At 44.6% G+C, this 27,649-nt stretch overlaps 1 protein-coding gene across 1 annotated transcript in view; it reads left to right on the forward strand.

Annotated features, from left to right (window-relative positions):
• The window catches only part of asah2 (N-acylsphingosine amidohydrolase 2), a 95,912-nt gene that overhangs the window by 13,096 nt on the left and 55,167 nt on the right, over positions 1 to 27,649 (forward strand). The window contains exons 4-14 of the mRNA XM_078222924.1: positions 898 to 1,044; positions 5,842 to 6,018; positions 10,477 to 10,604; positions 14,070 to 14,147; positions 16,786 to 16,906; positions 20,544 to 20,669; positions 21,419 to 21,505; positions 22,546 to 22,650; positions 25,178 to 25,259; positions 25,474 to 25,589; positions 26,930 to 27,024. Of these exons, the coding sequence (XP_078079050.1) occupies positions 898 to 1,044; positions 5,842 to 6,018; positions 10,477 to 10,604; positions 14,070 to 14,147; positions 16,786 to 16,906; positions 20,544 to 20,669; positions 21,419 to 21,505; positions 22,546 to 22,650; positions 25,178 to 25,259; positions 25,474 to 25,589; positions 26,930 to 27,024 (1,262 nt within the window). The remainder of the gene's footprint in view (positions 1 to 897; positions 1,045 to 5,841; positions 6,019 to 10,476; positions 10,605 to 14,069; positions 14,148 to 16,785; positions 16,907 to 20,543; positions 20,670 to 21,418; positions 21,506 to 22,545; positions 22,651 to 25,177; positions 25,260 to 25,473; positions 25,590 to 26,929; positions 27,025 to 27,649) is intronic.

The following is a 27,649-nucleotide window of genomic DNA, read 5'->3' on the forward strand; positions in this document are numbered from 1 at the left end:
ACGTATGGGTTGTGTTGAAAGCCATGTCAAGGAGGGGGAAGAAAAGTGTTTCTCCCACTATTGCACCTCACACTGTTATAGCCCCAGCTGATGCACACGGAGCCTTTGAAGCTTGATCGGCAATGGGCAAAAATGTATTACTTATCCGATACAGGGTTCTCTTAAGTTTCCCAAAGCTTATGTAGGGTCCATTCATTCGTTTGAACAGACGAGAGGACAGCACTTGATATGAAATTTTGAAATTTATTTTATTGAGCGGAAGTTAAAAGAATTAAATTAACATGACCGAAGCAGAAAAGAAAAAGCAAACTTGGAGAGATTGGCTTTTACTGTCCGCTCCTGTACTGATCACGCAGTTCCAAACTATATTTTAATCCTTGTCTTGTTATTGTGAGTGTCCTTTGCAGTCTGTCTCGGTCTGGAGAAAACGGGTCTTGCAGCTGATGTTATCAAAACTTGTTTGCCTGCTGTGTACTCTCAGGACTGCAGTGAATTTGCAGCTAATCTTTAGCCTTCTGAGTTTTAAAATGTAATCAAGCTTAACAAGGTTAGTTAACTCCTACAGTCTAGCTTTTAAATGTAATTGCATAGGCAGAAATATCTTAAAATGAAGTCTTTGCATGAATGTAGCAAACAGGGCTAAGCATACATAGGATCTCTCAGCTTACGAAATAGATTTCTCTGAACTTCAATTAAACCGTTCTGTAAATACCAGACTTGCTACACTTGACAGGAGCGCAGGTGACAGAATCAGCTTTTTGCACTGGCAGTGAGAACCACCAGGTGAACAACAACTACTAACAATATGAAAGGCCAATCAATATAATTCTGATGTGATTCAAAGGGAAGTGCCTCATGATTTTCATGCTGTAAACACTTGCTTTTGCTACTGTGTAGATGGGATATGCCAATCCGGAGCAGACAGCTGCAGGCCTCCATAACCGCCTATACAGTCGAGCTTTTATTGTTGCAGACCCAAGCAACAAGAGAGTTGTGTTTGTCAGTGCTGACATTGGAATGGTATCTCAGAAGCTCAGATTAGAGGTAAGCATGAACTCTTGTACCCATCTTGACTGAAGTATCTCCCGCTTCCTTTCTACCTCTGCAACCTGACCTCAACTGTACTTTAATGATTAGTGGGCCTTTCAGAGAAAGGTGAGCAAACCTTTCAAATGTTCAATTTCTGTGGTACCAGGAGAAGCAGAAGTGTCAGAAGAGTATTGCAGGTTGCTGTTGGCCTGGGCTCCCCCCCCCCTTTGAATTTGCCTCCATCCTCATCCAAGATCGAGTGCATGGGCCATAGAGTCATAGTGTTTACAACACAGAGAGGCTTTTTGGCCCATCATGTCTTCACTGGCCATCAAGCATCTATCAATTTCAATCCCATTTTCCGGCACTTGGTCTGTAATCTCGTATGATATGGAGTTTCAAGTGCTCATCTAAATGCTGCTTAAATGTTGTGAAAGTTCCCACCTCTACCGTTATTTGAGGCAGTGTGTACCAGATTCCCACCACCCTCTGGGTGAAAAAGATTTTCCTCAAATCCCCTCTAAATCTCCTGCTCCTTACCTTAAATCCATGTCCCTTGGTTATTGACCCCCTCCATTGAGGGGAAAGTTTCTTTCTACCTACCCTATCTATGTCTTCAAAATTTTGTACATCTCGATCATGTCCCCCTTCAGCCTTCTCTGCCCTAAGGAAAACAACCCCAGTTGAACCAACCTCCCGACATAGCTGAAACGTTCCAGCCCAGGTAACAACCTGGTGAGTCTCTTCTGCATCCTCTCTGCTGCAATCACATCCTCCTTATAGTATGATGACCAACTCAGAATTGGAACACAATTCCAAAACAATATTTCTCAGGGTAGTACTGGCAAGCTGCATTAATTGGGACACCCAAGTGGTGTCCAGAACTCACTGGTATTGTACAGATCAGGCCCCAGGCTAATGACTGGCAGTGGAGCTCCATATCTTTAAAAAAATAATTTATGCGGTTTGTGCGTCACTGGCTAGGCCAGCCTTAATTGCCCTTCCCTGATTGCCCTGGCCAGATTGCGCCACCCATTTTCTGCTGGAACCTGGAATGAGTTGAATTTCTTTCCCCAGCATTTCTACAAGTTCAGATGTGGCCATCACGGGATATTTATCTGTTTCTAGCATTGATACTGTAAAGGCTTCATGTGTTTTCATCTTGCCAAGCGGGTAGAACAATCTGCTTCATCTTTTCACTGTAGTTCGTGCATTCATTGATATTAATCTTGGACCACACTTTGGATTTTTAAATATATCCCAGAATTTCCTGCGCTTTTCCTCAGAGCTATTATAGACCTTTATCTGCTGAACAGTGTGAAAGTAGTCTTTATTGTGTCACTGCCTAAACATTAACAGTCATGGTGCAAAATACTGAGCTTGTCTTAGCAACTCTGAGTGCATTGTGCATTTACACCTTATTTTCGATGTTTCATGCTTGTTAATGTATGTATTTAGCTATTTTCCTCAACTATTGTTGTATTACATCAAGCAATGTCACTTATAATCTGGATCTATATACTCTGTTATATGTTTCTGGTGATCCATTCATAGAATCCCTACAGAGCAAAGGAGGCCATTTGACCCATTGAGTCTGCACCAACTCTCTGACAGAGTATCTTGCCCAGGCCCTCTCCCCACCCTATCACCGCAACCCCACATATTTACCATGGCTAATCCATCTGACCTACACATCTTGGGACACTAAGGAGCAATTTAGCATGGCCAATCCACTAACCTACACATCTCTGGAGTGTGGGAGGAAACTGGAGCACCCAAAGGAAACTCTGCGCAGACACAGGGATAGAGTGCAAACTCCACAGAGACAGTGACCCAAGGCTGAAATTGAACTCTGGTCCCTGGAGCTGTGAAGCAGCAGTGTTAACCATTGTGCCACCGGCAGCTGAATATTCTGGGGTATAAGTGTTTTAGGCGAGACAGAGGAGGGGCTAAAAAAGGTGGAGGAGTAGCGGTATTTGTTAGGGAGCATATTACAGCGGTGCAGAGGGTGGACAATTTAGAGGGGTCATATAATGAGTCGCTGTGGGTGGAGCTCAGAAACAGGAAAGGTGCAATCACTCTGCTGGGGGTATACTACAGGCCACCCAACAGCCCACGGGAAGTGGAGGAATGGATATGTCAGGAGATTCTGGATATGTGCAGAAAAAATAGGGTTGTTGTAGTGGGAGACTTCAATTTCCCTGGTATAGACTGGAAAGTGCTTGGGACTGGGGGTCTGGAAGGGGAGGAATTTGTAAAATGTGTACTGGAAGGTTCTTTGGAACAGTATGTAGATAGCCCAACTAGAGAGGGGGCTATACTGGATCTAGTTCTGGGAAATGAGCCCGGTCAGGTCGTCAAATTTTCGGTAGGGGAACAGTGGCAAATAGTGACCACAACTCTGTTAACTTTAGGATAGTAATGGACAAGGACAAGTGTTGTCCTAAGGGTAGGGTGCTAAATTGGGGGAAGGCTAACTATAGCTGGATTAGGCAGGAATTGGTGGCCGTTGATTGGGAGAGGCTGTTCGGGGGCAAGTCCACATCTGGCATGTGAGAATCTTTTAAGGAACAGTTGATAAGGCTGCAGGACAGGCATGTGCCTGTAAAAAGGAAGGATAGGAAAGGTAGGATTCGAGAGCCATGGATAACCAGGGAAATTGAGGATCTGATCAAAAAGAAGAGAGAGGCGTACGTTAGGTCCAGGCAACTGAAAACAGATGGAGCTCTGGAGGAATACAGAGAGAGTAGGAAAGAACTCAAACGGGGAGTTAGAAGGGCAAAAAGAGGTCACGAAATGTTCTTGGCAGACAGGATTAAGGAGAATCCTAAGGCATTTTATTCATATGTTAGGAACAAAAGAGTTGTCAGGGAAAAAGTCGGACACCTCAGGGACAAAGGAGGGGAATTATGCTTAGAACCCAAGGGAATAGGGGAGATCCTAAATGAATACTTTGCATCGGTATTCACAAAGGAGAGGGACTTGTTGACTGGGAGTGTCTCAGAGGGAGGTGTTGACCCGTTAGAGAGAATCTCCATTACAAGGGAGGAAGTGTTAGGTTTTTTAGGTAACATTAAAACTGATAAATCCCCAGGGCCTGATTGCATCTATCCTAGACTGCTCAGGGAGTCAAGAGATGTAATTGCTGGGCCTCTGACGGAAATCTTTGTCTCTTCATTGGACACAGGTGAGGTCCCTGAGGATTGGCGGATAGCGAATGTGGTACCGTTATTTAAGAAGGGTAGCAGGGATAACCCGGATAATTATAGGCCAGTGAGCTTGACGTCCGTGGTAGGGAAGTTGTTGGAGAGGATTCTTAGAGACAGGATGTATGTGCATTTGTAAGAGGGAGGTCGTGCCTTACAAATTTGGTGGAATTTTTTGAGGAAGTGACAAAAACGGTTGACAAAGGAAGGGCCGTGGATGTCGTCTATATGGATTTCAGTAAGGCATTTGACAAAGTCCCTCATGGCAGGTTGGTTAAGAAGGTTAAGGCTCATGGGATACAAGGAGAGGTGGCTTAATGGGTAGAAAACTGGCTTGGCCACAGGAGACAGAGGGTAGCAGTCGAAGGGTCTTTTTCCGGCTGGAGGTCTGTGACCAGTGGTGTTCCGCAGGGCTCTGTACTGGGACCTCTGCTATTTGTGATATATATAAATGATTTGGAAGAAGGTGTAACTGGTGTAATCAGCAAGTTTGCGGATGACGCGAAGATGGCTGGACTTGCGAATAGCGATGAACATTGTCGGACAATACAGCAGGATATAGATAGGCTGGAAAATTGGGTGGAGAAATGGCAGATGGAATTTAATCCAGATAAATGCGAAGTGATGCATTTTGGAAGAACTAATGTAGGGGGGAGTTGTACAATAAATGGCAGAGCCATCAAGAGTATAGAAACACAGAGGGACCTAGGTGTGCAAGTCCACAAATCCTTGAAGGTGGCAGCACAGGTGGAGAAGGTGGTGAAGAAGGCATATGGTATGCTTGCCTTTATAGGACGGGGTATAGAGTGTAAAAGCTGGAGTCTGATGTTGCAGCTGTACAGAACGCTGGTTAGGCCACATTTGGAGTACTGCGTCCAGTTCTGGTCGCCGCACTACCAGAAGGACGTGGAGGCTTTCGAGAGAGTGCAGAGAAGGTTTACCAGGATGTTGCCTGGTATGGAGGGTCTTAGCTATGAGGAGAGATTGGGTAAACTGGGCTTGTTCTCCCTGGAAAGACGGAGAATGAGGGGAGACCTAATAGAGGTGTACAAAATTATGAAGGGTATAGATAGGGTGAACAGTGGGAAGCTTTTTCCCAGGTCGGAGGTGACGATCATGAGGGGTCACGGGCTCAAGGTGAGAGGGGCGAGGTATAACTCAGATATCAGAGGGGCGTTTTTTACACAGAGAATGGTGGGGCCTGGAATGCGCTGCCAAGTAGAGTGGTGGAGGCAGACACGCTGGCATTGTTTAAGACTTACCTGGATAGTCACATGAGCAGTCTGGGAATGGAGGAATACAAACGAATGGTCTAGTTGGACCAAGGAGCGGCACAGGCTTGGAGGGCCGAAGGGCCTGTTTCCTGTACTGTACTGTTCTTTGTTCTTTGTGTCGCCCATTTGTTCTGTATTGATAAAATTACAGGAAACTCTAAAATTAACTAGATGCTAGTGTCTTATAAATTCAATCCCAGAAACAAGGAATTACGTTTGCTCTTATTTTGCTTTTAGGTTCAAAAATATATCACCAACAGGCTACTCAATATAATTTCTTTGAGCTAGTTATGTCATATCTAATCTAATATGAATACTGTTGTCTATTTTAGGTTCTAAAAAGACTGAAGAGCAAATACAGGGATCTGTACAGACAGGACAATGTTGTCTTGAGTGGTACTCACACCCACTCAGGCCCTGCAGGCTACTTTCAGTACACACTCTGCCTAATCACAAGTAAAGGCTACATCAAACCATCCATCAATGCCTTAATCAATGGCATTGTAAAGGTTAGACATTTTCCTCTGTGTTTCAGTGTGGAGCACTGGTTATATTTAAGAGTAATATGTTGTACAAATACTAACAGTAAATAATGGATGTTGATTAATTTAGTCAGATGTGGATGTACAGTACAAAACGGCACATTCCCCGATGGAATTGCTCATGGATAAAGGAGGAACATTCCAAAAAAGCATCACAACCAATTGATTACTTTTGAAATGTTGTCGCTACTGTTTGGCAGCAAGTTTGTACGGCCATGTCTCACAAACAGTAAATGAATAAATCCTCTGTTTTTCATGCTGTGAGTTGAGGGTAGAATGTGGGCCAGGGCATGAGAAGACCTTTCTGCTCTACTTCAGATACTAGCATCCAATTGAACAGACAGACAGGACGTCACATTAACATCAGAAAATGCAATGATCACTTTCATTGCAGTGTTCCTTGAGATTATGTGGACAGGTCTGTCGCACCACTTGAGCTCTCAACTTTCTGGTAAGGGGTTTACAACGTGCAATTAGGCCATGCTTGTATGTTGCACTACAGGCTGCCCGCAGACCTGCTACTTTCTGACCCACATGATTGCAGTGTGCAGATCAGTGCGAAACACATTTCTGAGTGTCTGCATGCCTGAGCAGGTGAACTAAAATTGGGAGAGGTCAGTTGCCAGCATTGCTTATAACCAGCCAGACCATCGTGAAGGGCCTTCTCTGGAGGTCCCCAACATCACGGGTGTCAGTTTTCAACCAATTGGATTCACTCCATGTACTATCACAAAATGGCTGGAGGCACTGGATATCGCTATGAGCCTTGACAATATTCCAGCTATAGTCCAGAAATTGCCACGCTCCGAGTCAAGTTGTTCCAGTACAGTTACAGCACTGGCATCTACCTGGCAATTCTCCAGGTATGTCCTGTACACAAGAAACAGGCCAAATCCAACCTAGCCACTTACCGCTCCATCAGTCTACTCTTGATCATCAGTGAAGTGATGGAAGGGGTCATTAACACTGCTATCCAGTGACACTTACTCTGCAATAACTTGCTCAGTGACGTCCAGTTTGGATTTCACCAGGGCCACTCAACTCTTGACCTCATTACAACCTAGGTTCAAACATGGACAAAAGAACAGAAATCCACAGGCCAAGTGAGAGTGACTGCCCTTGACATCAAGAGCACATTTGACTGAGTGTAGCATCAAGGAACCCTAGCAAAAGTGGAGTCAATGGCAATTGGGGGGAAAAACTCTCCACTTGTTGGTGTTATACCTAGCACAAAGGAAGATGGTTAGAGATCAATCATCTCAGCCTCAGGACATCACTGCAGGAGTTCCTCAGAGTAGTATCCTAGACCCAACCATCTTCAGCTGCTTAATCATGACCTTCCCTCCATCATAAGGTCAGAAGTGGGGATGTTCACTGATGACTGCACAATGTTCAGCATCATTCACAACTCCTCAGATACTGAAGCAATCCATGTTCAAATCCAGCATGACGTAAAAAAATGGTCAGGCCTGGCAAGTAACTTTCCTGCCACACAAATGCCAGGCCATGATCATCTTCGAGAAGAGAGAATCTAACCATCACCCCTTAACATTCAATGGCATTGCCATTGCTGATTCCCCGCACCACCAACACCATTCTCAAGAGTTCTAAAGAAGAATCATGCGAACTCAAAACGTTAGCTCTTTTTTCTCTCTCTACAGATGCTGCCAGGGCAGCTGAGTTTTTCCAGCATCTTCTGTTTTTATTTCAGATTTCCACAGTATTTTGTTATTGTTTAGTTTAACAGTTATGGATAAGGTTTGGAGTGTTAACTCGAGATATTTTCTCAGTTGAGCGCTTGCTCCCTATCAGCCAGGGTGTGTGTCCTTTCCTGTCCAGTATTAAGGTATGGAGACCAAGGATCCAACAGGAAATCCTTCTTTCTTAACTTCAGTTTAGAGCACATAGCAAACTCCCACCAACAGCAAGATAGTAATGACCTGATATTCTGGATGTGGAAGATCTCATGACAGCATTTAAAGAAAAGCAAAGGTGTCTTCTCTGGTATTCAATATTTATCCCTCAACCAAAATCTCTCAAACAGATTAAAAACAAGTTATTACCATATTGCCGTTTGTGGGAGGAGCTTGCAGTGTATAATTTGGCTTCTGTGTTTCCCACGTTACAAAGAACAAAGAAAATTACAGCACAGGAACAGGCCCTTCAGCTGCAAGCCTGCACCGACCTGGCTGCCGTCTGAACTAAAACCCCCCACCCTTCTGGGGACCGTATCCCTCTATTCCCATCCTATTCATGTATTTGTCAAGATGCCTCATAAAAGTCACTATTGTATCTGCTTCCACTACCTCCCCTGGCAGTGAGTTCCAGGCACCCTCTATGTGAAAAAACTTGCCTCGTACATCTCCTTTAAACCTTGCCCTTTGCACCTCAAATCTATGCCCCCTAATAATTGACTCTTCCACCCTGGGAAAAAGCCTCTGACTATCCAATCTGTCCATGCCCCTCATAATCTTGTAGACTTTTATGAGTGACTATACTTCAAATATGCATCATTAGTTGTAAAGTGTTTAGGAATATCTCGAGATTGTATAAAGCTCCCGAGAAGTGAAAGTGCTTTAATTTGCTTTCTTTTTTCCTCTCAATCTTTGTGGCAGTTTGCCACTGACAATAAACGGGATCTCCCTTTGGCATGTTTCTGATATTTAGTAGACTACCCAATGTTTGCAATACCCGATAAGAAATAATTCTCAAAGCTGACAGAACATAGGAAACTTAAAAATGCGTGGCTCAAACTTGGAGAGGTGCCAATCAAACATTGGCAAACATGGCATAAAATGCCTGCATTTCCCTTGAATGGCATACCCTCTTAAGATGCTTGACCACACACAAGAATTATATTTGTACCTATCGTATCAAACCAAGCTGGGCCATTTTAAAAAGTAAAGTTTATTTATTAGTCACAAGTAGGCTTACATTAACACTGCAATGAAGTTACTGTGAAATTCCCCAAGTCGCCACACTCCGACGTCTGTTCGGGTCAATGCACTTAACAGCACGTCTTTCAGACTGTGGGAGGAAACCGGAGCACCCGCAGGAAACCCACGCAGACGAGGGGAGAATGTGCAAACTCCACACAGACAGTGACCCAAGCCGGGAATCGAACCCGGGTCCCTGGCGCTGAGAGGCAGCAGTGCTAACCACTTCTGAGAGTGCGGCTGCTTTTTAACCCTGTGACTGCAGTGTTGCAGAGTGAAGCAAGACGTATCATGGGCAAGGTGGTCTCATGTTATGCCACCTACTTTGTCGGTCAGATGATGGCAACAACAACCTTCACTTTGTAATAAGCTAAAGGAAATTGTGTTTCTCGGATGACACTTCCAGAAAAGGAATGCAGCCTCAAACATTTTAAATGGAATCTTTCCTTAATTACCCATTGCTATCATCACTCAGAAAAATGATGATGGAACCAAACTGTGCTTCTTAGATATGGGAAAGCTTTCAATAAATTATATGCTAAATGGAAAAGGCTTATTGAGTCTAATGGCCATTTCCTGTTCCTACTAATTTGTACGTACATTACAAAAGTTATTTTAGATATAAAATCATCATTGTTTTTCTCAACAAAAAATATCTTGGAGAAAAGTCATCCTGATGGATGCAATTATATGGAAGGAAATTAGTTTTCAAATATGGTATCTTGCCAAATATGAATTGCCGCCTTCTCCGGAGTATCTTTTACGATGGAGACAATTCTCTAATAGAGAGGGCACGCACGTTGATTTTTTTTCCTGATCTTCAGTCACACCTCTGTTTTTCCAGCTAGTGGGGACTGAGGTGGGTGAGAACAATATGGATCAACTTTCCCTTTGATTGTCACTCCCTCTCAATTGAGGAGACTTTAAACACCTCTTGAAGCCTCGCTGAAATGTGAACCCTTTAAATATGGGGATCACAGGAACAAACTTCCATTCCTAAACACTCTGAACATCATTTCCATATGTCCAATACATCAAATGGTGTAACCTGAGGGCAATTTTGATCTTCAATGCATTAATGTAGCACTGTGGTTAGCACTGCTGCCTCACAGCGTCAGGGACCCGGGTTCAATTCCAGGCTTGGGTCACTCTCTGTGTGGAGTCTGCATGCTCTCCCTGTGTCTGCAATGTTTTTCTCAACAAGAAATATCTTGAAGAAAGGTCATCCTGGTGGATGCAAGTATATGGAAGGAATTTAGTTTTAAATGCTCCGGTTTCCTCCCACAGTCTGAAAGATGTGCTGGTTAGGTGCATTGGCCATGCTAAATTCTCCCTCTGTGTACCCAGCCGTGTACAGGCGCTGGAGTGTGGTGACTAGGGAATTTTCACAGTAACTTCATTACAATGTTAATGTAAGCTTACTAGCGACACTAATAAATAAACTTAAAGCGTGTTTTAAAATATATCTTTTCAATTCCTATTTCCTCAGAGCATTGATATTGCACATAAGAACATGAAAGCGGGAAGAATATTTATAAATAAGGGAAACGTTGAAGGCTGCAACATAAACCGGAGCCCCTATTCTTACTTGCAGAACTCTGCAGGGGAACGAGCCAGGTACCCAATGCAAACAGCAATCAGCTGAATACTAGGCTTAGCTACAATTGATAAAATAAGCAGTCTCACAACACCAGGTTAAAGTCCAACAGGTTTATTTGGAATCATGAGCTTGCGGAGCACTGCTCCTTCAACAGGTGAGTGGAGAGGTAGGTTTTACAAACATGGCATATATAGACAAAGACACAATTGCAAGATAATGGTTGGAATGTGAGTCTTTTCAGGTGAACAAGTCTTTGCAGGTACAGACAGTGCGAGTGGAGAGGGAGATAATCACAGGTTATAGAGGTGTGAATTGCCTCAAGCCAGGACAGTTAGTAGGATTTTACAAGCCCAGGCCAAATGGTGGGGGTTACACGTAGTGTGACATGAACCCAAGATCCTGGTTGAGGCCGTTCTCATGCATGCAGAACTTGGCTACCAGATGATTCCAAATAAACTTGTTGGACTTTAACCTGGTGTTGTGAGACTTCTTACTGTGTTTACCCCAGTCCAATGCCGGCATCTCCACATCACAATTGATAAAGAATTGGGAAACCTATATATGTGGTGGCAGCAAGGAAAATACTGTAACCATTGTAATTGTAACTCCAGGTCAATTCGTTAATGATGCTTGAGATAGCTATTTAGTAATCCATTAAAATGACTTTTAGATTTTTTTATCATTATAAATTTATATGAACGATACTAATATTGTGTGTGAAGTCTTTGTACATTCATTGGTTTCTTGATGAGCAATAATGTCCCTACCTGAGTGAAATTCATACCCCACAGGTTTTCAAGCCTATGGTGTAATGGACCAAATTATTTTCCCTTTTTTCGAGTTATTTTCCCTCTGTGGTCACTTGTCACTAACATTGCTCAGAACAGCAGGCCATAGCTCCATCTAGTGAGTTAATATTTAATATCTGACAATATAAACAACTTCTGTATTTATTGCTATTCAAAAATTGAACCCATTTCATTGGAACAAGATTTCCAAATTATTTACTTGTTTTGGAAAGTATTACATTTGAAAATGCGGACATTCCAGTCTTATGCATTAGAGGTCAGGATGTGTTGCATTGTATGTATTAGATGACATAGTAACAGTCAGACAAATCTGAGTCGAACACAGGGTCGGTTTAGTTCAGTTGGCTGGGCGCTGATTAGTGATGCAGAGCAAAGCCAACAACGTGAGTTCAATTCCTGTACCGGCTGAGATTATTCATGAAAGCCCTGCCTTCAGAACCTTGCCCCGCGCCTGAGGTGTGGTGACCTTCAGGTTAAATCACCCCCAGTCAGCTCTCCCCTCAAAGGGGAGAGCAGCAATTGGTCATCTGGGACTATGGCGACCTTGCCTATGTTCTGAGCAACTCCTAGAATCATCACTGCCTCATTCATGATTTAAAAGAAAACTAACTAACTTACACTGCCATTTAAGTTTGTCTTTACACAGGATCTTTAGGTGTCAACTGTGGCTCAGTCAATAGCTCTGACTCAGAGGTTGTGGGTTCAAATCTTACTTGAGCATCAAACTCAGGCTGAAACTTGAGTGAATTTTCCTACAGTACAAGAATGGCAAAACTTTAAAGGCACTTTGAGACACCCTGAGATCATGGAATACGCAATACAAATGCAAATCTGTCTGCCGCCTTTCTCATTGCTGTTTGTGGGGTGCTGCCGACACAGAATGGCCCTCATACTTGTTCAGTTAACATCAATTCACTTCAGAAATAATTTGGTTTTTCAGCATGTTGAGTTGCTTCCCCTAGCACTGCATTGTAAGGTGTATGGGAGCACCAGGGTAATTCACCACTCTGCTGCATTATAACTTCTTTTCCTAAATGTGGGACAGGATTCTCCGATCTTGTCTGTGGTCACCCCGTTGCCAGTCAGAATGGAGAATTTGAAAGTTCCAGACAAAACCCCATTCCATTTCAGCGGCACCAGAGAATCCCAGCCACGAATGAGGATGGAGGCTTTCGGCCGTGGTCTGTGTCTTCTTGCTAAGTTCCAATTGTATTATCCCCTCCAAGGTCTCGAATGTACCTGATCTGCGGACCAGTTCGAGGGCCCTCATAATTAAATGGTACCATAACCCCCCTGTGTGGGGAACCTTAATGTGGAGATGCCGGCGTTGGACTGGGGTAAGCACAGTAAGAAGTTTCACAACACCAGGTTAAAGTCCAACAGGTTTATTCAGACTCTTCACTCACCTGAAGAAGGAGGAACACTCCGAAAGCTGGATGGACTTTAACCTGGCGTTGTGAGACTTCTTACTGGAAAATCTTAGACAGCTCTGTACCATCATTTGGAAACTCTATTTCCATTGCTGCTGCTTCTATGCTCCACAACTGGGAGTAGTTTCAATCAGGAGTGGAGTAGGGAGAGTGGGGTGGGGTGCAGGTCGGAGAGTGGGGGGGAGGCATGCAGTTTCATGGATGGGGCATGTGTGGGGGGTGAAGGGGTGTGATTGAGTGCGAGAGAGAATGACGTTTTTCATTGTAATAGGGATGAAGCCCCACAGCATGGAGATGGGTTGGGGAGGGAGGGGGGTAGGGGCATTTAATAAAGCCCCAGTACCTGGAAGACGGATTCTTGGCTGCAGCTCACATTGACCCCTCCTTGGCCACCACTACCACCCATCCTCCCCTCCCCCACCCACAATTGTGGGGTGGCACGGTGGCACAGTGGTGAGCACTGCTGCTTCACAGCTCCAGGGACCAGGGTTCGATTCCCGGCTTGGGTCACTGTCTGTGTGGAGTTTGCACATTCTCCCCGTGTCTGCGTGGGTTTCCTCCAGGTGCTCCGGTTTCCTCCCACCGTCCAAAGATGTGTGGGTTAGGTTGATTGGCCATGATAAAAATTGCCCTCGTGTCCAGAGATGCGTAGGTTAGAGGGATGAGTGGGTAAATCTGTAGGGATATGGGGGTAGGGCCTGGGTGGGATTGTGGTTGGTGCAGACTCGATGGGCCGAATGGTCTCTTTCTGTACTGTAGTGTTTCTATGGTTCTTTCTAATTGAAGTCCCATCTTTCCTGGCATTTTCTCCCGAGGTGGGCTGGCTCGTCCAGGAATTTTCCCAACTCCCGTGCAAGGTAAAAGTAAAGTCACCATAGTCCCAGATGACCGTAGGCTGCTCTGCCCTTTGAGGGGGAGAGCTGACTGGTGGTGATTTAACCTGAGGATCACCACACCTCAGGCAAGGGGCAAGGTTGAGAACCTTAGCTGCTACAGGAATTGAACCCATGCTGTTGGCGTTGCTCTGTATCACGAACCAGCCGTCCAGCCAACTGAGCTAAGCCGACTCCCTCAACTCCCACGACCCACCTTGAGGATGAAAATCCAGCCCAACATTTTTCTGTGTGGGATGATTGAAGACTCAGATAAAGTGATTGATCTTTTTAAAAATTAAATACATTCAATTAAATATTTTTAAAAATAAAGTCTGTCATAACTTATTTAAATGATATCATTTCTACAGATACAAATCAAATACAGACAAAGAGCTGGTTCTGCTCAAAATGGTGGATCTGGATGGGCATGGCATTGGAACTCTCAGGTACAGGATTTCCACACCTTTACCGTCACATTCAGTTGTACTTTGAGACAGATGGTGACTGCAATATTCAAAATTCAATGCTCTGGATCAGCACAGACTTGATTTTAAACTGGTTGAAGGTTTATTTATTAGTGTCACAGGGTTTACATTAACACTGCCATGAAGTTACTGTGAAAATCCCCTCGTCACCACACTCCGGCGCCTGCTCGGGTACACTGAGGGAGAATTTAGCACGGTCAATGCCCCTAACCAGCACATCTTTCGGACTGTGGGAGGAAACCGGAGCACCCGGTTTCCATGTAACTATCTAAATGCTCAAAAAGCATTTAGATAGTTACATGGGTACGATGGGTTTAGAGGGATATGGGCCAAATGCGGGCAATTGGGATTAGCTTAGGGGTTTTAAAAAAGAAAGGGCGGCATGGACAAGTTGGGCCGAAGGGCCTGTTTCCATGCTGTAAACCTCTATGACTCCCGGAGAAAACCCTGCAGACACGGGGAGAACATGCAGACTCCACGCAGACAGTGACCCAAGCTGGGAATCGAACCCGGGTCCCTGGTGCTGTGAGGCAGCAGTGCTAACCACTGTGCCACCGTGCTGCCCTGCTTGACAGAGTTTGTTTATGGAATTATGTTCTGAGCTTGGTTTCTTTTAGCTTAGCTTGGTGCTAGCACTGTTCTGGCTGTGTGAGGTTCAATCTCCCATGATAGGATTAACCTGGAGTGAGACTCCAGTGCAGCATCGAGGAATTGCCACATTCTCCGAGACTCTGGGCTGGATTTTTTGCTGAATTACCACGACTTGGGCATCCTTTAAAAGTGGTTGGTGGGACTCAATTCCAGGGTTCTGACCCTCATTCCCATTTCTAGCAATTTCCGCTGGTGCAGTGTCAAGGACAGGCAGTTAGCCCACATAGAGGGCTCACACCCTTGTCAGCTCCATTTCGGGGATGGGCAGTTTAAACACTGAAAGGGGGCAGTGCCAGGATGACATGGCAGTGGCAGGGCAGTGCCATGGGGATGTCCCTTTCCCCCAGGGGCTATACTTACCTGTGCGCCTAATTCACATTTTGAAAAAGCAGTTGTAAACCTTGCCAACGTGATATGCCAAGAGGGGAATTCCTAACGTTGAGGTGGGGTGGGCACTTAGTGCTGCCAACAAGATTATAATTTTCTGCCCCTTACAATATTTTGCGCCCATGCGCTGTTTACGCTCGCAGTGAATGCGGGTGCAAAATCACAGCCTGGAGCTGAAGCATGGAATAGACATTTCAAAGCACGGTCAATAAAACTTACTGCACACATAGAGACTAATGTCATCCCTGCACCACTCTGAGATGTATAAACTATACGACAGTGAGATCACTGTGAGTATCCTGTATTTTAAATTTCTAAGAATAAGGTAGTTAGTCATTTCTACAAATATCATTTATTTGTTGAATTTAAATAGTTATTGGTTTAATTATAGATTGACGGTGTATATTAGAAACATAGAAAAACTACCGCACAAAACAGGCCCTTCGGCCCCACAAGTTGTGTCGAACATATCCCTACCTTCTAATAGAAACATAGAAAAACTACCGCACAAAACAGGCCCTTCGGCCCCACAAGTTGTGTCGAACATATCCCTACCTTCTAATAGAAACATAGAAAAACTACAGCACATATTCTCCTCCCTATTAAAGATGAAGGATCACATGGTGACGCGATAGATTCCAATAAGCTGGAGAACAAAGACAATGTTTGGTTAGAGCTTGGGGCTGGCTACATTTAGCAACATATTGAATAGGTATAGACACACTCTGATTTATAGGGCATGAGGTTCATGGCAGCAGCAGTGATCTATCTAACCGCTCAAACATGTTCTGTTGCTGTTCAGTCAGACCTGTGACTCCATGTATCTGCTTGTGTCCTGAATCCCTCCTTAACATTAGTTACCAGAAATCTATCAAGCTCGGATTTAACATTAATAATTAACCCAGAATCAACTATTTGTGGAAAAGAGTTCCAAATTTCTTTCACCCATTGTGTCGAGAGCTATTTTCTAATTCCACTCCAGAAATGCCTGCCTCTAATTATTTAGACTATGTGCCCTAGGCTTATACAGAGTTCCTCTCTTCTTACCCTGTTTTATTCTGTTAATCTCTAGTAAATTTTGATCAAATCATCTCTTAATCTTTTCAACTTCAGGGAGCACAAGCCTTAGTTTTTGTGATAGATCCTCAGGTTTTAACCCTTTGTGTCCAAGTATCTGCTAATCAATCTACACAGTATTCCCTCCAAGGCCAACATCTCCCATAGAATCCCTACAGTGCAGAAGGCCCATCTACACTGATTCTTCAAAAGAGCCATTCACCTGATGAAGGAGCAGCGCTCCGAAAGCTCGCGATTCCAAATAAACCTGTTGGACTTTAACCTGGTGTTGTGAGACTTCTTACTGTGCCCACCCCAGTCCAACGCCGGCATCTCCACATCATGGGTACATTGATATGTTCGGGGAGAAAGTAGCATCCGGAAGAGACCAGAAGCATAACGATACAACTTTACCTTTCAAACTCAGTTTGGAATCCCTATCAACAGCTACACTTGTTAACCATTTTCAACAATCACTCTTTAACTTCCTTTTGATTTATTGTAGCTGGTTCGCTGTCCACCCTGTCAGCATGAACAATACCAATCACCTGGTTAGCAGTGACAACATGGGATATGCATCTTACCTGTTTGAACAGGAAAAGAACGCAGGAGATTTGCCCGGGCAGGTCGGTACAACTGGAGTGCGTCAATGCTCTGCGGTGTTTCTGAAGGCAAATTTTAAGTTGGGAACCTTAAGGCAAATTTAGAGACACTGGGGTGGTGGTGGTGGTGGTGGGGGGTGGTGGTGGGGGGGGGGGGGGGGGGGGCGTTGGGGGGAACGGGGGTGGGAGGGAGGCGGGGCCGTTGGGGGGAATGGGGGTGGGAGGGAGAGGGTGAGGCGGTGGAGGGTGCTTTCCCACTTATCGGCAAAAGCTGATGTCGGGTGGGAACAACGGCTTTGAAGCCGCTGACGGCAATGGCGGCTTTATTCGCCATATCGTCCAGGACTTACAAAAAAACTTCAAGAGACAAGTCCCATGATGCATCACTAGTGAGGTGGCCTCTAATTTGCCCGCCTCCCCCACCCCCCAGCAACTTAGAAACACGAGGATTGGGGTGTCATTTTTAAAGGCTGCACAGTGCACGGCGACTAAACTAGTTAACCCTGGAACCCACCCGGCACTATCCAGGCACCCCCTGGCACCCCTTGGGCATTACCTGGGCATCACCCAGGCAGTGTCCGGACAGTGCCCTGATAATGCCCAGACAGTGCCAAAGCACCACCCAGGCAGTTCCTAAGCATGACTCTCTCCCACTGAGCGCTGCACTCGCCTGAGTTCCGCCGGGCGGTCTGCAGGCTGGGCGCACGCCTTCGGGGGGCCTGTTGAATTTCACACCGTCCTGCCATGGATGGATTATTTGACGGGACGGGGTGATGATTCTCGCATACGAGCCTGATAATTATAGGTTACTGTATTCAAGTGAGGAACCCAATGTCGAACGGGAGGAGGGGACAATCGCTTCATGCTTTGATGCTGCGTAAAACACAACTTTACACTTCTCGTGATATTTTCCTCAGCCGCCGCTGAACCCGCCCAAGGCAAACGGGAGTGGAACATCCTGGCCACTGTTAGTGGTGGATCAGTGATGGTGTCCTTGGCCCTCAATCAGATAACTCTAGATTCAAGTCCCACTGCAGGGACCTGAATGCAAAACCTAGGCTCATGCTCTTCTGCAGTATTGAGGGAGTGCTGCACTGTCAGGGGTGCTGTCTTTCAGATGAGATGCTAAACCTTTATTTATTTATTATTTTTTAAAATTTATTTTTCGATGGGAATTGAGGGTCATGGTACCCGGGAGGGTAGGGGGTTTTAGTTCAGTCGGGCAGCATGGTCGGTGCAGGCTTGGAGGGCTGAAGGGCCTGTTCCTGTGCTGTAATTTTCTTTGTTCTTTGTTCCTGGCCTGGTCTGCTCTCAGGTGGATCTAAAAGATTCCATGGAAGTAGAAAAAGAAGAGGGAACGACTTACCAATGCTTGTGAAAGGCAGTATATAAATACATTTCTGTCTGTCTTTCACACAAACAAAACATTTAAACTCCCACCCCGGCCTCTGTAATGGTTCAGCTTAAGTGCATTTCCAAAAATGAGGCTGAACTAATAAAGTAGGAAGATTATTGGCTCTATTTCTGGCATGCAGGGCGTTATCTTGTTTCAGCCTGTGTGACACCTGTGCTGCTATTGGCTTTGATGCTTCAGCGTTAGGGAGGGAAAAATCCATCCATGGTTCCATAGGATGTTTGATATTATCTGAGCACCCATATTGGCAGGTCAGAGAGACCATGGACCACACACCACGGTCAGTAAACCACAAAGTGGCAGGAGAGACCTACCCAGTGCCTCACTCGAGTCATATCCACAGTTATCAGCCTCACCAATCCATGGTTCCCAATACTGTGCTGCCGCCTTGAGAAATGGGAGGTGTGAATTGCAGCCTTCGGCTGTGCTTTTCATCTCCCTCCCTGTAGCCAAACCGCCCGACAATCCTCTCAATCTCTGCTCCAAAATAGAGACCGAACATACAGTGCTCAGAGACTCGGGGTTGACACCGACCCCATAAGCGGGCCCTGTGTGTGTGTCAATATCTTCAGAAAAAGAAAGGAGAAAGAGTAAGGGGACGATCTTACCAATAGAAATTCTAAGTGCTGAATGAGTGTGAAAACAGGAGAGAATTGTGCCGGTTTTTTGAAGGAGCTCCCAGTTGCAATCGTATGGCACGTAGTTTTTTAAAAAAATGTGATTCTCGCCAGTAGAGTGTGGGCAGAGTCTTTTCTCACTGGAAAGCCAGCTGTGAGCTCTAGGGGTGCCATTGCGCAGGCACCCGATCTCCCAGTGCACTGTGTATATCTCCTGCCACGCCGATCGACTGGCAGTAAGATCACCCCTTTAACAGTCTGGAATCCTTTGTTTGATGGTCTAACTATTAATAACACCTGTATAAACCTTAAGCAATTGTTTCCCTCATGAGTACACTATAAAAGATAATGATTAAAGGACTCCATTATGTTGTAAAACACCCTAGTATCTGAAAGGTGCAACCAGTTCTCACAAGCCAAGCCATTGCTGTTTAGCTGTGATGAGTTGAAGGCATAGCTATCACTATGTAGTAATCTATAACACTGTGTGTATTCTAAATTGCTCCCCAACACAGGAACTTGTCTGTTTTTACAGCACGATATGAATTTGTTAAATACATTTCAAAAAATAATAATTTACCATACACTGTGTGTCCTGCCTTACAAACTGCTGTGACTAGGGAGAGTTGAGCCTAATCTCTTCTTTAAGATTGTGGTTCCAGTGAACAGGCACGGAGGGCTGAGGATGTTATTCTCTTGACCATTTAGATGATGAGCTGTTAGTTGAGACCTCAGAGATTTTTGCACCAATGCGTAAGGTTGCAATGGGTATATCACAATTGTGATATGGCACAAGGTCGCTTTCCAGGAAGGGGAAATCGCAGGCGATGTCTTCAAGATGCTGCAAGTGGTTATGTGGAATAGTTTTGAAGTTTATTTATTAGTGTCACAAGTCGACTTACATTAACACTGCAATGAAGTTATTGTGAAAATCCCCTAGTCGCCACACTCCGGCGCCTGTTCGGGTACACTGAGGGAGAATTTAGCATGGCCAATGCACCTAACCAGCACGTCTTTCGGACTGTGGGAGGAAACCGGAGCATCTGGAGGAAACCCACGCAGACACGGGGAGAACGTGTGGACTCCACACAGACGGTGACCCAAGCTGGGAATTGAACCCAGGTCCCTGGTGCTGTGAAGCAGCAGTGCTAACCACTGTGCCACCGTGCCGGATAGCCCAATATGAGCAAATAATAAAGCAAACCTGAAAAGGTGACCTATTCACTCAAAATCCCAATGAGGGATTAAGCGGAGCCAGAGGGAGAGACAGTTTATAATTGGGGCTCAAGGAGCCCTCAATCCCTTCTTCACTGGAATGTGATGAAGGTTTTAGCAGCGTCTAAGCCAATTCTGTGCTTCCCTCTGCTTCTGTTTCTGCAGTCTTAATATGATTTGCAAATTTAATTATTCCTTCCTATAAAGCATAAAATATTAATCGAACTAATATAAATTATGTACACGATATTAACGTAAGTCTCTGAATAATTCAATTGTTTAAATGTCACTTATGTCCTTGGTTATTCACAATCCTCCCCCCCCCCCCCACACCACCACCCCTGTTTGCGGTACAGAACAAGTCAATTTGCACAACAGGTGAATCATTATTCTGACTTTATGTTCACATACACAGGGACCGTTTGTTGCTGCGTTCGCCTCCTCCAATCTGGGGGACGTCTCTTCGAATACATGGGGCCCTCACTGCGTGAACACAGGTGAAATGTGTGACAATCCTGACAGCACCTGCCCTATAGGAGGGGTAAGTGGGATATTTGCACATTTCTGAGCGCACATATTGGCAGATCAGTGAGACCATGGACCGCACATCGCGGCCAGTAAACCACAAAGCGTTCAGCAAGGCCCACCCACTGCCTCACTCGCAGTCATATCCACAGTTATCAGCCTCAGCTATTCAATAACATGTTCTCTCCCCGTTGCATCACTCAGCCAGCCAAATAAAAATAAGAAAATGGTCCTTACTTAAACAATCAGAGTTTATTTGTATGCTCAGTATGTATTTAAATATTTTTTGTTAGAGCTTACTAAGGTCTGGAATTCAACAGCCATGAGTTTGTGCTGAACTTTGTTCGTATGGCGGAGTTATGGCCCAGGAAGCCACTCAGTTCAGGGACAATTAGGGATGGGCAATAAATACTGGCCCAGCCTGAAGCGCCCACATCCCATCAAATAATTTTAATAAAATCTCTAGCTCCTCAGCCCTGTGACTGCTGTTCAGTTAATCTGATTTTAAACCAAGAACAAAGGCTGGAATTTTACTGGCCCGCCCGCCACGGGAATCGAAGTGGGTGAGGGGTGGAGCACGGGAAGGTCCGTTGACTTTGGGCAGGATTTTACGGCTTAGGGACGAGCGAGGCCATAAAATCCCACCCAAAGAGTTCCTGTTTTCTTCAGTTATCCCTCATTCTAGATCAGGCTTGTGCACTGACCAGTTTTGTAAATTCATCATTTGTGCTGATTTGATGCATGCTTTCACCTCTCATTTTACAGCCTTCAATGTGCATGTCTGCAGGTCCTGGGAGGGACATGTTTGAGAGCACGGCTATCATTGGACGCCGTATCTACGACAAAGCAAAGGTGGGTGCTCAGTGAGATTACAGTCCAGCAGCACAAAGTAACGTGAAGCAAATATCACAATATTGTTGGTCAAAGATAAATGGCCCGCAAGTAACCAGGCGGAAGAATTGCACTGTAACATTTTGGAAGAACCAACACGACGCTCTGATACCTGACCTGTGTTATTGAACTCAATAAGATTGCCTTATTTTCTATCAGAGGCACACTCTTCTGATGCTTTCGTGAAAGTTTTTGCAAAACTAAAAGGGAAGCACATACACAAATCTTGGTCAAACCCACTGACATCAGTGTTGTGGAATAGGAGCTGCTGCTCCACACTTCCTTTGTGTTAAGTCACTCTTCTGTCTGGCATTCTTAAAGGGTCAATGACCCTACTGCTTGGGGGAGGCACGTAACTGGGATTATGATCACTCGAGTAGAAATAGGTTGCTAAAGAAACACTGCCGGCGGTTAGCACTGCTACCTCACAGCGCCAGGGACCTGGGTTCGATCCCGGCCTTGGGTGACTGTGTGGAGTTTGCATGTTCTCCCCGTGTCTGCGTGGGTTTCCTCCGGGTGCTCTGGTTTCCTCCCATCGTCCAAAGACGGGCCAGTTAAGTGGATTGGCCATGCTAAATTGCCCCTTACTGTCCCACGCTATATAGGTTAGGGGGATTAGCGGGTTAAATAAATGGGGTTATGTGGTAAGCCTGGGTAAGTGTTGGTGCAGACTCAATGGACCAAATGGCCTCTCTCTGCACTGTAGGGATTCTATGATTCTAGACTCAGTTGGCAAGCAGGTACAGTATTGCAGTTTGTGGCACGATTCCTTTACATTTAGGAGAATGCCAGCAGTTTTCTGTATTCTCAATTGAAATGTTAGTTGTATGTTCTAGAATACAATGTAACAGTGATGTAAAGAATATCTTGTATATTTGAAAAATAATCCATGAATAAAAATATACATACAATCCATGAAGTTGCAGGCTCTGTGAATGAAAATAGAGAATTGCTGCTATCTTGTTTTGGAATTCCTGATCTTGTGTGTATTTTATTTTCAGGAGCTGTCCAGAACAGCCACGAGAGAAATTCGAGGTCCTATCAACTTTGCACATCAATGGGTCAACATGACGGATGTCACCGTCCAATTCAATTCAACACACACAGTGAGCACCAGGCTTTTTGTTTCATTTGCTGTATTATATATGGTTACCTTCACTTCGTTAGACAGAAGGGTCTTATCTGTTGTCACTAAGTTAAGTGAACCTTTATAACATGACCCTGGAGGGAGAAATGTCAGGGGAAACCCAGTGGGCATCAAGAGGATGAAATCATAGAATCCCTACAGTGCAGAAGGAAGCCACTTGACCCATTGAACCTATCCCGACAACCATCCCACCCAGGCCCCATCCTGGTAACCCCACGTATTTACTCTGTTGATCCCCTGACACTAAGGGGCAATTTAGCATGGCCAATCAGCCTAAGCTGCACATCTTTGGTGTGTGGGAGGAAACCCACACAGACACGGGGAGAATGTGCAAACTCCACACAGACAGTTACCCAAGGCTGGGAATTGAACCTGGGTCCCTGGCGCTGTGAGGCAGAAATGCTAACCATTGCGCCACTGTGCACTGAAAATCATCATAGCAAAAGATACTTTTTATCACAACCTGTTTATGGGATGTATTGGTTGAACTGCAACCTCACACCACTCAGCCTGACCCTGATGTATGATTTTGATGCTTGTCTTGTCCAGTGATAAAAATGAAGTCATTTAAGAGGGTCGAATATTGAACCTCAGTGGTTGTAACCTGTGAAGCAACAGGTTGAGGAAGAAGGAGACCATTTGTGTGGTGAGTTTACAGTGAAGAAGGTTAAAGGGGAAAAAAAAGAGCTCAAGGGTCTAAGTTCCAGAGATCCTTGTTGGTGGGGAATCTTTGACAAGGCAGGATTTCCGAATGTTACCTGTGGCCACACGGCCCGATTGTCCAACCGAGCTACTGAATTAGGGTTAGCTTATAAGTAGAGAGCGGGCGCTTCAGATGGGGAGGGTTCAGGAAGAGGGAAAACTGTGCGGTATCTTGCTGCTGTATAGTGTGTCAGAGTGCATGCAATTACAGAGAGTGCACATTACAGAAACAGGACATTCATACTGGTCTATGCTGGTAGTTAAACTTAATGCACATCCTTTACCAACCTCTTTACCTCTTCCTACCCTTCCCCAATATTTTATTAACTTGTTTTGGCTAGACAAACTGACTTTTGAAATTTGGAGTTCCTCCCTGGTACTCTCTTTCCTTGGTGGTTCTTGATGGTCGATGTTGCTTTGGTACAAATGATGGGAAATATCTCTCCTATTGAATTATGCCCAGTGATACTTACTGTGCGAGATATGCTCTCACGTGGCATCGAGTGTACTGGAGCTAGCAGGGACAGACAGCAGAGGTTTGACCCTCTCATTTCTTTAATTCCTGTTTGTTGCCAAAACTGACCAGGTTGAAAAAGAAAAGTTCTGTTTTTCTGACACTGCTGTTCCAATTTTAACAGACCTCCATTCAAAACTCCCATCTCTTTGTCCAGTGTTTGTCCATTAGATTTCTAATATTAATTTCCAAGATGCCTTTTAAATTTATAGATATGACTCTTAACCATATTTATATAACGCAACTAAGGCAGACATTTTCCACGCATCCCTTGATGAATTTGGACTGTCAGGCAATAATTTCATGATCTTTAGCTAAAAATTGGATGGACCTTTTTCTGCCCAGTTCAAAGGATTTAGCACAGCTATTGATACGGGATAGCAGAAGAAGAGGCGATATAACTGAGAAAGGGATAGATTCAGGTAGGACATAGGAATGCATTACTCCGCTGAGGGAAGTTAATTTTGGGGAACGAGCCTGTATAAGGACAAGTATCTTCAATCTCTTTAAGGTTGAATCACTGTGACTGCTCCAGAATTTAGAGAATTCTGGAAAACCACAACCAACGCATCCATTATTTTTTCAGCCACCATGTTTAAAAGCCTTAGTATGTATGCCATCAGGGCCAGAGGATATGTCAACGTTTAGTCCCATTGATTTCTCCAGTACTTTTTCTTTATTAGTATTAATTGCTTTAAGTTCTTCACCCTCCCCTGACCCTTGATTACCAATATTTCTGGCAAGTCTTTTTGTAATGTCTAATGGCAAAACAGATAGAAAATGAACATAGAAACATAGAAGATAGGAGGAGGCCATTTGGCCCTTCGAGCCTGCTCCACTATTCATCACAATCATGGCTGATCATCCAACTCAATAGTCTAATCCTGCTTTCTCCCCATAACCTTTGTTCCTATTTGCCCCAAGTGCTATATCCAGCCGCCTCTTGAATACATTCAATGTTTTGGCATCAACTACCACTTGTGGTAATGAATTCCAATGCAATCATGAAAATCTCGCTGTTGCGTTTTAATGCTGTCCACCACTTTTTTGCACTATCCCTTGGGATTTAATACCTGCCTGACTCCGTCCCCATGGGTAATGGAAGTAAATGTGGTGAGACTCAGTTTTAATGAACATACAATAAGAATGTTATCAACCACATGAATGAAATTTCCAAAGTGAGACTTTGTTGTTTGAAAATGTTTGCCCGGTGTTTAGGCAGTGAATATTGGGATCGTAGCAGCATATTTACGGAGCTTTTACCTTGCAGGGTCAGACGTGTAAACCTGCCCTTGGGTACAGCTTTGCTGCTGGAACAACCGATGGAGTGGGAGCCTTTAACTTTACACAGGGTAAGTCTGGGACCAAAGGCAGGAGTTTTCACACTGCTTTAAACCCCCCCCCCCCCCCCCCCCCCCCCCCCCCCCTCACTGTGGAAACAGCAAATGAAAAATTCGGCAGTCTGTCACATATATAACACAACGGGCAGGAAGGGGCTCGAAAATTCCACCCAATGACTTCCTCAGAGAATTGGTTGCGACTTGCATTGTGATGATGTGTCCACAGGAACAGTTGAAGGAGACCCGTTCTGGGATTCAATCCGTGACATGCTCCTGGGAAAACCCTCCAATGAAACTCAGGATTGCCACCACCCCAAACCGATTCTTTTCAGTACAGGAGAAGTAAGTTTCATCTTTCCTTATTTAATGTCCTGAAAGTTTGTATATTGAAAGATTTTCTCTCTCGCTCAATGTTTGCATACGGCATCACCAGTGTTTGACACACCTTAAAAGAAATTATGTTGGGCAACAATAAAGTGCAAATTATTAACCAAATTAATAACCCACATTCAACAGAGGGGTATCTTCAATCAAAATGTGCTCCCACTTCCAAAAGAATAAAGAAAAACAAAGTTCTATGTTTATTTATTAGTCACAAGTCGGCTTACATTAACACTGCAATGAAGTTACTGTGAAAATCCCCTAGTTACCACACTCCGGCTGTTTGGATACACTGAGGGAGAATTAGCACAGCCAATGCAACTAACCAGCACACCTTTTGGACTGAGAGGAAACCCACGCAGACACGAGGAGAATGTGCAGACTCCGCACAGACAGTGACCCGAGGCCAGAATTGAACCCGGGTCCCTGGCACTGCGAGGCAGCAGTGCTAACCCACTGTGCTGTCATGAAGTTACAGGAAGGATATTTAAAAGATCTAATCCATTCTTCTAAACATAAGTCGAGCTTTGCAAGGATTTCCTTCCTTTTACCAGCCTTCTGGAAACCAATTTTGAAAAGATGCAGATCAATCCCAATGTGTACTGGGAATTTAACATGTCTTTGCCTTTGCGCTTCTGGAGGCCAAGCCTATTAGATGCAATCTTGCATCACAGATACTGGAAACATTCATTCTGGAGGATGTGCAGATAGTTGGAGCTTCTTCGTCACTTTTGGCATTCCCACCTTGACAGATTTCCAGCTCAGGGTAGTTGTAGAGGTGAACTCTGATGGAGTGCTCCGAGGTCGACGCTGCAGACATCAATTTACATGAAAATGTAATCGTATAATTTCTGATTTGAAGTCCATTGAAGCATCGTAAAGCAGTAATCCCAGAGGGTGCCTCTTTCACACCAAGTCCCCTCCTTGACCTTGAGAACCGATTTTCCACAAGACTGGGTCGTTGAGAAATATGTCTTGGTTTAATGACCTTGTATTAAAGAAATAGACCGGGAATATAAACCTCCCTTTTGTTTAATGCTCTGTAATTAGATCTCACGATTACAAGATTGCTATTACTACCTCCACCCCAGCCCCCACTTCATAAAGACCTTGAGAAAATACCCTAATTTTGATGCAGTGAATTTGTTCTTCAATTATGAATTCATCTTGCCAAGTTATTTCCACTTGCCAGTAATTCCTCTCCATTTTTATGTGCAGTGCATGACTCTTCCTTCCCTTCAAATGTAACCTATTTCACAGCAGTGTCATATTTAACTGGCTGCTGCATCCTCACCTTTCAGATGATGAAACCTCTGCCTTGGCATCCAGAAATTGTGGACGTACAAATTCTTACTCTTGGGACCTTCGCGATTGCAGCTGTTCCTGGGGAGTTCACGTGAGTCGCCGCTAAGTTTCATAAGGCCACTTCAGACAGCAGTGGAAGGAAGCTCATGGTTTCAGCTGCTGTGTGATTCCTTTTCATACTTATTCTAGTAAACTCTGTTGTCCAAGACTTACACTCACTAACGTAATCCAGTTCCAGTAGTATTTAGCCGTTGGGTTTGACAAGATTCCCTTTTCCTGTCTGGTTACTTTTTAAAATGTATTTTTATGAAAAAGGTGGCACTTTTGTTTGTTTCTTAGTTGATGACTCTGGGGAAACCCAGTATATTGTATATATTGTATATTGTGCTAGTATGTAACAGTATATTGATTTAGCACTGCTGCCTCACAGTGCCAGGGACCTGGGTTCGATTCCCGGCTTGGGTCACTGTCTGTGTGGAGTTTGCACGTTCTCCCCGTGCCTGTGTGGGTTTCCTCCGGGTGCTTCGGTTCCCTCCCACAGTCCAAAGATGTGCGAGTTAGGTGGATTGGCCATGATAAATTGCCCCTTAGTGTCAGGGGACTAGCTAGAGTAAATGCACAGGGTTATGGGGATAGGGTCTGGGTGGGATTGTGGTCAGTGCAGACTCAATGGGCCAAATGGTCTCCTTCTGCACTGTAGGATTCTATGATTCTAT

The sequence above is a fragment of the Mustelus asterias genome, chromosome 11 (assembly GCF_964213995.1).
Source record: "Mustelus asterias chromosome 11, sMusAst1.hap1.1, whole genome shotgun sequence".
Taxonomy (NCBI): Eukaryota; Metazoa; Chordata; class Chondrichthyes; order Carcharhiniformes; family Triakidae; genus Mustelus; species Mustelus asterias.